This window comes from Halichoerus grypus, chromosome 5, assembly GCF_964656455.1.
Source record: "Halichoerus grypus chromosome 5, mHalGry1.hap1.1, whole genome shotgun sequence".
Lineage (NCBI taxonomy): Eukaryota > Metazoa > Chordata > Mammalia > Carnivora > Phocidae > Halichoerus > Halichoerus grypus.
In genome coordinates this window covers 176651566-176664193 of record NC_135716.1, presented here as the reverse complement: position 1 = coordinate 176664193, position 12628 = coordinate 176651566, and the positions used below count along the sequence as shown (strand labels likewise).

The 12628-nt window shown below is 50.8% G+C and overlaps 1 protein-coding gene across 4 annotated transcripts in view; it reads left to right on the top strand.

The window, feature by feature from the left end:
• KAZN (kazrin, periplakin interacting protein) overlaps nt 1-12628 on the top strand; it is a 1038326-nt gene that overhangs the window by 1012552 nt on the left and 13146 nt on the right. For all 4 annotated transcript variants that reach the window (XM_078073774.1, XM_078073773.1, XM_078073775.1 and 1 more), the window contains 2 exons: nt 4999-5204; nt 5725-5843. In XM_078073774.1, coding sequence (XP_077929900.1) covers nt 4999-5204; nt 5725-5843 — 325 coding nt within the window. The remainder of the gene's footprint in view (nt 1-4998; nt 5205-5724; nt 5844-12628) is intronic.

The window sequence follows — 12628 nt, the reverse complement described above, 5'->3', positions numbered from 1 at the left end:
CCTCGAGGTGCCAGGAGGAAATGACCATCAGCCTAAAACTGTGTACCCAGCAAAGCTCTTTGAAGGACAAGGGGGAAACATAGGCTTTTTTCAGATAAAAGCTGTAGGAGCTTACCACCAAAAAAATACTTAATCAGAGGAATTTTTAAATCATGTTCTTCAGGAATAAGAAAAATTATCCTAGAAGTTAGGTCTGAGGCACAAGAAGAAGTGATGAACTACGTGCTTAACGTGTAGGGAAATTACTTTAAGCAAATATTATCAAGGTAAAATAATCACGATGACAATGTCTAAAATTGTGGGTTTTTTAAAGGACAGAATTAAAATAATCGACACGGTAGGTTGTAAGTCAGAAAGAGTGATCAGGATGTTTCGATAGCTCACTATTTAGGACAGAGCATTAAGATATTGCTTAACCCTAGGTTTTGTGAAGTTAAATACATATGGTAAGTTAAAGAATGGTTCTAGAATTCAGCACCCATCAGAATCACCTGGGAGGCTTGTTAAAATACAGATTACTGGACCCACCCCTCAGAGCTTCTGCTGCAGGAACGCTGTGGTGGGCTCCTAGAATCTGCATCGCTAACCAGTTCCCAGGTGTTGCTGATGCTACTGGCCCAGGGGCCCCACTTTGAGAACCACTGAACCAAAAGCAGAGAAATCGGGTGCTTCACTTCCAGACCAACAAAAGTGGGGAAAGGCAATGAGAAAACGAACAAAACCTTCTGTCTAATGCAGCTCTGTGCAGGAAAGAGATCATACGAGCCACATACGTAATTTTAGATTTTTTTGTAGACACGTTAAAAAGTAAAAACTGGTGAAATGAATTTTAATAATATATTTGATTTAACCCAATATACCCCAAATATTATCGTTTCAAGATGTGATCAATATAAAAATTATTGAGATTACTTTTTCTTCTTTTTTTGGACAAAGTCTTCAAAATTCAGTGTATATTTTACACTGTAGAGGCTTCTCAGTGTGGACGAGCCACATAATAGGTGGTCAATGGCCACGTGTGGCTTGTGGCTACCCTCCTGGACAGAGCCGGTTAGACTGCAAGTGATAGGAGCCTACAGAGGACAGAGGCCCCCACTCAGCCCCTGAGCACCCTCTGTATGCTGAGCACTTAGACCATCATACATCACCTCATTCAGTCCTCACTTAGACCTGTGAGATTAGACATTATTATCATCCCATTTCATAGATGGTAAAAGTGAGGCTGAGAACATTCAAAACACTTGCCCAAGAGAAGCAGAAGAGCCGGCGTTCAAACCCAGGTCTCTCATATTCCAGTGCCAACCTCAGAACTTCACGGTTTCTGTAAAGCATTTTCTGTAACAGACCAGAGAGTAAATATTTTAGGTTCTTGGGACCAGACAATCCATCTGGTGGGAGAAGGTAGAACCTCTTCTTCCAGAGTCAGCCTCGGTCCTCCCGGTGTTCGGAAGGATCCAGACTGACGGGTCTCTTGGCGACACCCCCTCAGACTCTGATAAGGGGTTCAGCCGGCCTCTCTAACTCACTGCTTGACTATAAATGTGAGTTATTCTCACTCGTAGGGCTGAGACAGAGGGGAAATAAAAGCGAGGATTGATGGAATCCCAGACATAAAATCTGGCACCATAATGCCTGCATTTTAGAAATTGCCTTTAATTAATGGTTTATGACCCCAAAGACGCCCCCCTCTTCAGGCCTTCTGCAGTGTCGACTTGGAGCTCAGTCCTGGGTGGCGAGGTGGGGGAAGGGGGTGCTGAAGGAGTGGGGTGGTGAATGGCTGTCTTTCTTCAGAAACCAGAATGTGTGGTTTGCTCATGGGACCCCAGCTCGGCCTCTGGCAGTCCTCGAGCCTGGGCGCCCTAAGGAATGTGAGTTGAAAGCCAGCTCTCCTCACCGGCCTGAGGCCTGTGAGCTACAGACTGACCCACACGTACTCACACACTCAGGAAAACGCACACGCCAGGAAGTTTGCTTTTCTCTTTGTCCCCTTATCTGTCATTCCCTCCCCACCCTCCACTCATTCTCTCCTTCTTCCTGATTCTCTTCATGTCTTTGTTGTTTCTGTGGCCCTATTTCCCTGCCGAAGCCTTGCTCTTTGAGTCTCTCTCTCCAACTCTCTCTCTCTCTGACTTTTGCTGCCTGTCTCCTTCCTCCTTCCCTTGCCACACTTATAGCCTTTACTTGGGGAGGCCTAGCCAAGCGCCGCCCCCGCCCCGGGGCATGGGATAGACAAGCCCACCCTCACCTCACAGGGAGCCCCGCCTCTCCCACCTGGATCAGGTGGGAGTCCTGCTGGGACGATGCACTTCTGCCCAGGTGGGGGACCCCTAAGCACCTAAGCTGAACTCAAGCCACGTTTCATCCCAGGAAGGCAGCGGGACTGAGGCAAGTACTGAGTGCCTACTATCGCTTCACATTCAGAATGTATACTAGTCGTGAACCTGGGAGGTAGAGAGTATTATTATTATACCCATTTTATAGATGGGAAAACTGTGACTTTAAGAGGTCAAGAAATTGGCCCAGAGCCAAGAGCTGTTCAACTCCAAAGCCTCTTTCCACAGGCCCAGTCCAAATGGACAACACGGGCCGTGTCTTGGAATTTCAGGTAACCAGATGTGGTGACATTTGTCTCTCATCTTCCCAGAAGCAGGTGACAGAGACAGGACTCAGCCACAGGAACAGCACAGAGACTCTCAGCTCTTTCCAAGCCAGGGAGGACACACCCACGTTGTGTGCCAGAGGTTCACACCTGTAGGACCCAATCAGAAAGGCTTCCCTGCAAGCCAAACCTGTCCTGGGGAGCCAGGGACCAGCAGGAGGGACACCGAGGCTGGGGACAGGCAGCTGTCTCACCAGGCAGAAACTCGGGGGCCCCCACGGAGGGCTGCAGAGGAAGCTGCTGGTTCCACATTCCCGGGCGTCATGGCAACACGCGGTCAGACCAGCGACCTGCTTGTGGTGCTCTGTGCCATCTGCCGTTTCTCTGGGGGCAGGGAAGAGGCCTTGCACCTACCCAGCATCCCCAGTCATGGAGTCCCCAGAGCAGTCCTGGGAAGGAGGCAGGTGGCAGGGAGGCATGATGCCAACCTTAGGGTGTTGGAAATGGAGGCATGAGGCATCGTGGCTGCCCACCCTGAGTTAGGTCGCTCTGCCCAGTGCCCTGCTGGACCAGGGGTGGCATCCTCCTGGCCAGCAGCCGCGGGCTTCCAAGGGCTCTTGGCTGAGCAGCTAGAGGCCCCCGGCGTTGGGGAGAAAGGTTTTGGCAGAGCTGGATGCGTGTATGGCCCCCAAGCAGATACAGCTGTTTCCAAAGAGTTTATATGGCAGGGGCAGGGGAGGGGTGAAGGAACTGGGGAGAGGAGCCTTGTCACTAGGAAAAGATTTCTATGTGTCCATTTCAAAAATAACGTACCTCAATGCAGGAAACCTGGGACACAGGAAAGTGTGCACACACTCGCAAATACCCTTGCACACTCACATGTGCACACTCACGCACAAAACAATCACACACACACGCTCACACACAATTAACCCTCACCCCTTCCCAGACGCAGACTTTTAACATTTATCCAACTAGTATATGTATAAATGTATAAATATACATATATACACACAATTAGAGTTCTACATCGTAGAATCGTGTACGTATCATTTTAAAAAAACAGTTGGGATTACGTTGTACCCGCTGTCTTGTACTGTCCTTTTTTGCTTGGCAGTAGATTATGAACATTTTCCCATGTTAAAAGTATTCTCCAGTGACACATTTCTCATTAATCACATATATTCTAATATATGAATGGGACATCGTTCATTCAGACGAACTCCCATCAATAACCACTTGTACTGCTTCCTACTTAATTTTTCCAATTTTTGTTATAAATGTATGCATGTTTATTGTGGAACTTTGATGATACACAAAAGTATAGCAAGAGGAAATTAAGCTCATTCTTCCTGGCACCCAAGCTCAGTAACTGTAAATATCTGTGTGACTTCACACACATTGTTGTAACCACATGCCCGATTTGATGGATAAGCGTTTTTTACATCGTTATAATTTACAACGTACAGTATTGGCAGGGTCCTTTCTAACCAGGCTTCTTTTTTTAATACTTGTCATTTCTCGTGGTATTGAGTTTGTGTGGGCGTTGATTTAACCCTACTTTAGAGAAAGAGACTTTCCATCTCAGTCAAGTTCGCCCTGAACCCGGTCCGTTCATCAGGTGTGTCCGACCATGGATTGAAGAGTAGGGATGGGAAATGCTGGGGGATAGACATTTTCATCTATGAGGGGCTACTCCGGAAACAGGTTTCGGTGTGTTAAGGAATGGAGCTGAGGCTCCGTGTATCCTAAGAAAATAAATCACCCAGTCACCCAGAGATGACTGCCACTGTATTGATTACAATAGCGAAAAATGGGGAACAGCCCATGCCCATCAACAGGAGGCAGGCGAGATAAATGAGAAAGCATCCTCTGATGAATCCTGTGCCGTCAAAAGATAGCACAGATCTCTACGGAGATGGAAGGATGTCCTCCATGGTGTAAACGAGAACGGCGTATTACGAAACGGAGAGCGTTGTGTCTACGCATGGGTCTGGGTGTGCTTGGAAGCGTGGGTGTGTGTGTGTTTGGAAGCACGGGCATTTGTGTATCCCAAAGAATATTTAACTAAAACTAACAGCTGCTGTCTCTGGGTGGCGTGGGATTTGGGGCGATTTTCACTTTGTTTTATTTTCATTCTTTGTTGGATTAAGTTTTAAAAAGTCTGTTCTTTTGTCGGGGAGGGGGTGGGGGGACAGATTACTCTTGTAATGGGGGAGGGGCAGCAAAACAAAACAAAAGCCATTTTGATTTTGGAAAGAAGAAATGCGAGAGGGGGAGACATCCCCGCCCTCCTCCTGCACCCTGGGAGTGCAGCCTGCCCAGTCCCCCACCCCGCCTCAGCTCCCCCCTCAGCCCCCTCCCCATCTTCCCACCAAGTTTGCAATTGTGTGTTGCAGATTCCGACAGCCAGTGCAGCCCCACGCGGCAGAGCCTCAGCCTGTCGGAGGGCGAGGAGCAGATGGACCGGCTGCAGCAGGTGGAGCTGGTCAGGACCACCCCCATGTCCCACTGGAAGGCTGGCACTGTCCAGGCCTGGCTGGAGGTGGTCATGGCCATGCCCATGTACGTCAAGGCCTGTGCGGAGAACGTGAAGAGCGGGAAGGTAGGGCCCCTCCAGGATCCCAGCGGCAATGCCCCCTCTCCCTCCTGTGAACTTTACCAACCCAGAGCTGGCCTGCTCCACCTCAGCCCCGCCCCCCAATCCCGGGGTGAGGAGGAGATGTATTCTAGGAGCCAGCCGTACTGGGTTCAGGATCCAGTGTCCACAGTAAATCATCATGTCTCCCCGGCAAGGCACATAGCCCTCTGAGTCTCAGCTTTTGCATCTTTAAATTGGGCCTAACCTGCCCGTACCTGACTGAAGTGGGGCAGGACTGGGCTAGAGGCTCTACTGGCCAGGATGTGATTCCGCTCCCCTCCTGGAGCAGAGCTGCACTAAGTGCTCTGCCCGGACTGCAGAGAAGGATGGGCAGGGAGACGGGCGGGCGCTGGGGTCCAGCCTCATGCTAGCAGACCCCCCCCCGCCCGGGGCTCAGCCACAGCCAGCAGCAGGTCCTGGCAGCCTCGGCTGCCCACCCCACTCCCCCTTCCGGGAGCTCAGTCCTCACCTTCCTGCGGAGCAGGTGCTGCTGAGCCTGAGTGACGAGGACCTGGAGCTGGGTCTGGGCGTGTGCAGCTCCTTGCACCGACGCAAACTCCGGCTGGCCATCGAGGACTACCGCGACGCCGAGGCGGGCAGGAGGTGGGTCGGCACGCCCGGGCACCCCACTCGGGTCGCGCCTCCAGGGAGAAGGGAGAAGAGTCCACCCCGAGACCTCCAGATCACACGGTGGGGGCGAATGGACACTGCAGGCTGAGCCAGGGATGGGGGATGGTGGGGTGTGCCCAGGAATGCCACCGGCCAAGGGGGGCCAGGTGCATCCCAGTCCCGCTCTGGGCCAGGCCTCCCCGTAGAAAGATGGAGATACAGGGAATCAGTGAGGCCCCAGTGCCCCATGATCCCCGCAGCCAGGAGGCGGCGGGGGGGCCTCATGCGCCCCCAGAACTTCTCTATCTCCGAGGGCCAGCCAAAGCAGGTCTGGGAATTCGGCCAAAATGTCTGCTCTGTCTACTTCCACCTCAACCCCAGCTCTACCATCTCAGGGGGAGAAAGGATGGAGTAAGACAGGGAGAAGTAGAATGAGACAAAGAAGAAATGGACGTGAAGGGCTTTATTGCCACGTCTCCCCCAGAAGATTAGGGCCGGCTGGGAGGGGGATCCGTTAGCAAGCACACCTGGGAATGGGCGGAGGTTCCTCCCTTCAGGTGTGTCCTGCTCTCATTGCGAACACCTTCCCCCACAACCCCCACCTCTGTCCTACCTCCTGCCTGCCTCCCTCCCTTCTGACCTTTTGTGAGCAGGATTTGTTGGTAGGGGGGAGCTCATTCACCAAGTAAGCGCCAGGGAAACCAGAGCACCCCCCTCGGTCCTCAGCGTGCAGAGGGGAAGAAAGAACGAGCGTAGTAAATCTGACACTTTCTGTTTTGCATAATTATCTCCTTCACTGGTTTCCCCATCATTTTTGTGCAGTTAATTAATCAGACCTGGTGGTGTGTGCTATTATTTGCAGAAGCCGCTTTATGGATTAAAAAATGAGGGGGCTAAGGCTGGGAACTCAGGTTAGTTTGGAAGCAGAAAACCCAACGCTTGTGTGTCCTGGAGAGGGGCCCTTGGCGTGAATCCTGGGTGGCAGCAAAGACATGTGAGATCAGATCAGAAACTCGGGTAGCAACCCAAAGCAAGCAAAGCAAGAACGTGCCAGCCTTGTCAGCAAGTCAGGACCCTGAGGGACGGGGTTGGGGTGAAGGAGTGGGGAGGAGAGTGATGGGCGGGGGAGGGGAGCGGCGAGCATGAGCTTGCTTTCTCGGAGGGCTTCCCCTCCTTAGGGTCCCACAGGCACCTCACACTCATCACCCACTTCTAACAAGTGCCTCGCCCCTCCTGAATCCTCTGCCACCCAAGCTGGAGACCCCTCCTGCCCCCTCGTCCCACTCCCAGTGTGGTCAGTAAACGCTGACCATTGAGCAGGGTGGGGCTGCCTGCTTCACCCCGCAAAAATGCAGGATCCCTGCCCAAGTTCGCCCAAAACATGACTCCCCCGAGAACCTCTAGGAACCAAGATGCTACAGCACCTACAAGGGGATGTGAATGGATGTGAACGGAGTTTAAAAAATTCTGAGAGCTGAGATCAGGACCGTCTCCATGGGTCCTGTGTCTCCCGCATTAGACACCCCCAGGCTTCCTGCAGGAGGGAGGGGCTCATTCCCTGTGGAAATCCGGCCTGTCTCTAACTTGCCGTGGACTTGCTCTCTCTGGCACTTGTAGTTTCTCCAGCTGTGAAGTGAAGGGGGTTAAATTAGAACAGCAGTTCTTATAACTTTTGGAGACCACGGCCACTCTGAGAATCTAATAAACAGTTGACACTTTCCCCAGAGGAGATATACAAAACATCACAACTCTGCCTTCTGGGACCCTTTAACTCACTCCCGGAACTTTTAGGGGCCCATGAACTCTAGGGTAAGAGCCCCAGTGAGGTCATCTTCAAGAACACACCCTGTGTGGCTTTGGGAATGACATTGCCCTCTCCGGGCCTGGTTCCCCTTATCTCTAAAATACCGCAAAATCCACCAGCCCCATCACCAGTCGTTTTATGCACATGATTTTATTTAATCGTCACAACATCAGTGTGGGATAGACATTCTTACCCCCATTTTAAAGACGGAGAAAGTGAGGCCCGGAGAAATCATGGGTGCAAAGTCACGCTACAAAATACCTAACTTCAAAGTCACTCCCCTTTCCATTATCCTGCATCACCTCAACATTAAAAAGATCAACAACCCCTGCTACTCGTATTTACGGAACACGGAATGCACCCCCAGACTCCGTGCTAAGGGTTTCACCTTCTCTCATCCCGTTCAGCCCTCACAGCTTCTGTAGGCAAGCATGATTAGCCCCATTTTGCAGGTGAGGATGCTGGGGCACAGAGACACAAGGTCCCGGAGCTAACGGTGATGGAGCCAGAATGGCCTCGTGTTTTCTGTGTTGAATCATGACCCAGATGATATCTAAATTCTGTGCCCAAACTCAGATTTCGGGGTCTAATCCGGCCCCAGTTGGCGGCGGGGACAATGTCAACTTTTATAAAACATCTGAATTACTTTTAAAGTCGTGCCGTCTTGTTCAACTTGGGCGCTTACAACAGCTCCAACCAACAGCTGGGAAAGTGTTGCCAAGCCGAGGCCCCATGGGGACAACTTTAATGAAAAGAGAACCGTTCTGAAGGGCAGGAGCGCATTAATCGTCAGCACGCAGACGGATATTGGTGACTGTAAATGGCTTCCCTCAAGTAGGTTCAGCCGGTGCCCCTCCCCCCACACCATGCCACGTCTTGTTGCACCATTGATTTGCTGAACTCCCTCAGAGAGGAGGGCTTCTGGTCCCCATCAGTGACAGCCCTAGCCCCAGGGCATCTGATCAGAGGGATGGCCGGGAGCTCCCACACCTGCCCGGGGCTAGACAGCCTTGACTGTGGCCGATGGTCCTGGGAAGGGCGGCTCTGAAGTGAGGGCCTCAAGAGGGGCTGGGAGGGGGCCCACCTGGGACTTTTTCTTCTTAAAGGGAGCTTGTCTTGGGTCAGAAGTTTCCAACACAGGAGCTTCGTCCTGGGCAGCTTCCTGGTGGACTGGAGTCAATGCCCCGCTCGCCCAGCCTTGATTTATCTTCAGTGCATTTATAGAACAGAAGCTGGGGAGCCAGGTGGGGTCCTGCCCTCCAGGAGCTGGTGGTCTGGCCAGATGAGCCGCAGGGTGACGAGTGCAGGGATGGGGACTCCCGGGGGGGCTCGGGGAGCAGAGAGGGGCTCTGACCCAGCCCACGAGGGCCCTGGAAGGCTTTGGGGAGAGCGAAAGCCCAGCAGAGCCCGGTAGCAGTCAAGCAGGTGAGGAGGGAGGCGTTGGGTGGACCACGGCCAGGAGACGAGGAGGGCCTGGCCTTGGGGACAGACCCCAGCCGTCCTGGGTGGCTGAGGGGCAGGAGGAGACCACATGAAGCTGGGAGCCCACCCTTCCTTTCCTTGGCCCCTCTTCCAGAAAAGCATCTGCTGTGTGTTGAGCATGAGGCCGGCTCTTCAGCAAAGAACATAGTCTCTGGGCTCAGATCAATTCATTTTTGAAAGTTCCATGTGTGACTGACTAGTGCTTTGAAGGAAATACTTAGAGGCAGAGTACAGGCTAGGGGGCAACTTTATTTATTTTTAAGATTTTATTTATTTATTTGACAGAGACACAGCAAGAGAGGGAACACAAGCAGGGGGAGTGGGAGAGGGAGAAGCAGGCTTCCTGCTGAGCAGGGAGCCCGACGTGGGGCTCGATCCCAGGACCCTGGGATCACGACCTGAGCCGAAGGCAGACGCTTAACCAACTGAGCCACTCAGGCACCCCTGTTTTCATACATTCTTTATCTATATGTATTATATGCTCTGTAATACATTATTATATTTGTCTTTTAAACTGTCCATTATCTTTTAAGGAGATTAGCAGATGAGAAAAATATTTAGCCAGATAGTTACCATTTCTAATCATCTTTATTCTTTAAAAAAAAATTCTTATTGTGGTAAAGTATACATACTTATCATCTTACCTGGTTTTTTTGTTTGTTTTTGTTTTGAGAGAGAAAGGGTGGAGAAAGGGAAGAAGGAGAGAGAGAGAATCTTAAGCAGGTTCCACGCTCAGCACAGAGCCTGACACGGGGCTCGATCTCACAACCCTGAGATCATGACCTGAGCTGAAATCAAGACTTGCACACTTGACCAACTGAGCCACCCAGGTGACCCCCCTCTTAACCGGTTTTAAGTGTACAATTCAATGGTATAAAGTAACATCCACACTGTTGTGCGGCCATCACCACCATCCACGTCCAGGACTCTCTTCATCTTGTAAAACTGAAACCCTATGCTCATGATAACATAATAAAGACTAACTCCCTGTTCTCCCCTCCGTGCCCCACCCCGATAATGGCAACCACCCTTCTACTTTCCGCCTTTATGGTTTTGACTACTCTCAGTACGTCATTTAAGTGGAATCACACAGTATTTGTCTTTTGGGGCCTGGCTTATGTCACTTAGCATCATGTCCTCAAGATTCATCCATGTTGTAGCATGTGTCAGAATGTCCTTCCTTTTTAAAGCTGGGGCGCCTGGGTGGCTCAGTCTGTTAAGCGTCTGCCTTCAGCTCAGGTCATGATCCCAGGGTCCTGGGATCGAGCCCCCATCGGGCTCCCTGCTCCACGGGGAGCCTGCTTCTCCCTCTCCCTCTGCCGGCCGCTCTGCCTACTTGTGCTCTCTCTCTGTTAAATAAATTAAATTAAAAAAAAAAAATCTTTAAAGCTGAATACTTCGACTGTGTGTAGATAGCACATTTTGCTTCTCCATTCCTCTGTTGGTGGATACTTGGTGGCTTCTACATTTTAGCCACTATCAATAATGCTGCTATGAACGTGGATGTATTAATATCTCTTTGAGCCCCTGCTTTCAATTCTTTTGGGTATTTACCCAAAAGTGGAATTGCTGGATCATATGGTAATTCTATTTTTAACTTTTTGAGGAACTGCCATACTGTTTTCCACAGAGGTTACACCATTTTAGATCCTCACCAAGAGCACACGAAGGTTCTGATTTCACCACACCACCACCACCACCTGTTTTCTTGGGTCTTTTAGCCATCCTAATGGGTATGAAGTGGTATCTCGTTGTAGAGAAATTTGCGCTTCCCTAATGATTAGTGATGGGCATCTTTTCATCTGTTTATTGGCCACCCGTATGTCTTCTTTGGAGAAATGTCTATTCAAATCTGCCCATTTCTGAATCCAATGGTTTTTTTATCGTGACTTCTGGAAGTTATCCTCTTTTTTCTTTCATGTGGGCCAAGTTTCCATATGGTTATTATTTTCTTGCCTCTTGAAAAAAGCCCTTCAATATTTCCTGCAGTTTATTCGTCTGATGATAAATTCTCTCAATTTTGTTTGTTTAAAAAAAGTCTTTCCTCCCTCATTTTTAAAATAAACTTGAATTTTTTAGAGCAGTTTTAGTTTCACAGCAGAATTGAAAGGAGGGTAGAGAGAGTTCCCACATTCCCCCTTCCCCCACTCCTGCACAGCCTCCCCATCATCCACCTCTCCCACAGGATGGAGCATTTGTTACAGGTGAGGAACCCGCATCGATGCATCCCAATCACCCGGAGTCCATAGTTTATATGAGGGTTCACTCTTCGTGTTGTACATTCTCTGGGTTTGGACAAACGTATGATGACATGCATCCCTCATGACAGTATCATGCTGAATAATTTCACTGCCCTAAGAAATCCCCTATTCTCCGCCTGTTCATCCCTCCCTCTCCTTAACCCCTGGTAGCTACTAATCTTTTGACTGTCTCCATAGTTTTGCCTTTTCCAGAATGTCATATAACCGGAATCATACAGTATTGTGATTGGCTTCTTTCACTTAGTAAGGTGCATTTAAGGTTCCACCACTGGAAGGTTCTAAGCAGAGGAGGGACATGATCTGATTGAGGTTTTTAAAAGACCATCTGGCTACTGTGGGGAAAGTGGATGAGAAGGGGTGGGGCAGGCGGGGGGGGGGTGCGTGGGGGAAGTAAGGAGGCAATTTCCGAAATCTATGCCGCAGGTGTTGGTAGCTTGAACCCAGAAAAGGAGAAAAAGGGACAGACACACGGACCAGAATGACTGATAGACCTGGTGGGGGAGGGGAGACTGAGGGCAAATGAGGACCGGAGCCGGGGGATGGTGGGGGGTGGGGAAGAGCTGGGAGAGGGGACAGGGCATTTTGTTTAGAGCCCATTAAATGTGAGATGCGTGACAGGCAGGAGATGCCCAAGGGGGCAGTTAGTAAGCAGCTGGGTCTCAGAAGAGAGAAGAAGGGAGAGATGAGAATTTGGGAGTCCTCGTTTACATTACATTTGTAATCCAGAGCCCTGGAAATGGGTGCCACCAGGGAACAGAGAGTGTGGGGAAGAAGAAAGAAAGGAAGGGGCTGTGAGGGAAGATGCGCCCATTATACAACAGCATGCGTCCCAAGCACGGCGGTCGTAGCTGTTCAGTATATATTGGTGGAATGAAGGAAGGACAGCGAGGAGCCATATAGGAGCACCAGCAGGAGGGTGGTGCGGTCAGCCCTGGCCACTCTCCTGGAAGAGGGACTGGGGAGGGCTCAGAGGCAGGGGGACCAGTTGGAGCGCAGAGTCCAGGGAGACACAGAGTCCAGGGAGACACAAAGTCCCGCAGTGAGCAGTGGAGAGTGGAAAGGAGGAAGGTGAGTCAGGTGGAGCTGAAAATCCCACCCAGGCCTCCAGCTTGAGTGGCTGGTGGGCAGCTCTTTAGAGACGGGTGCACAGGGAGGGGCTGGGAAGTGGGTGAAGGGTATTCTATCTGGGGGCAAGGGAAGAATGCTGGTCCCGATCCCAGACCTGGGGAGGA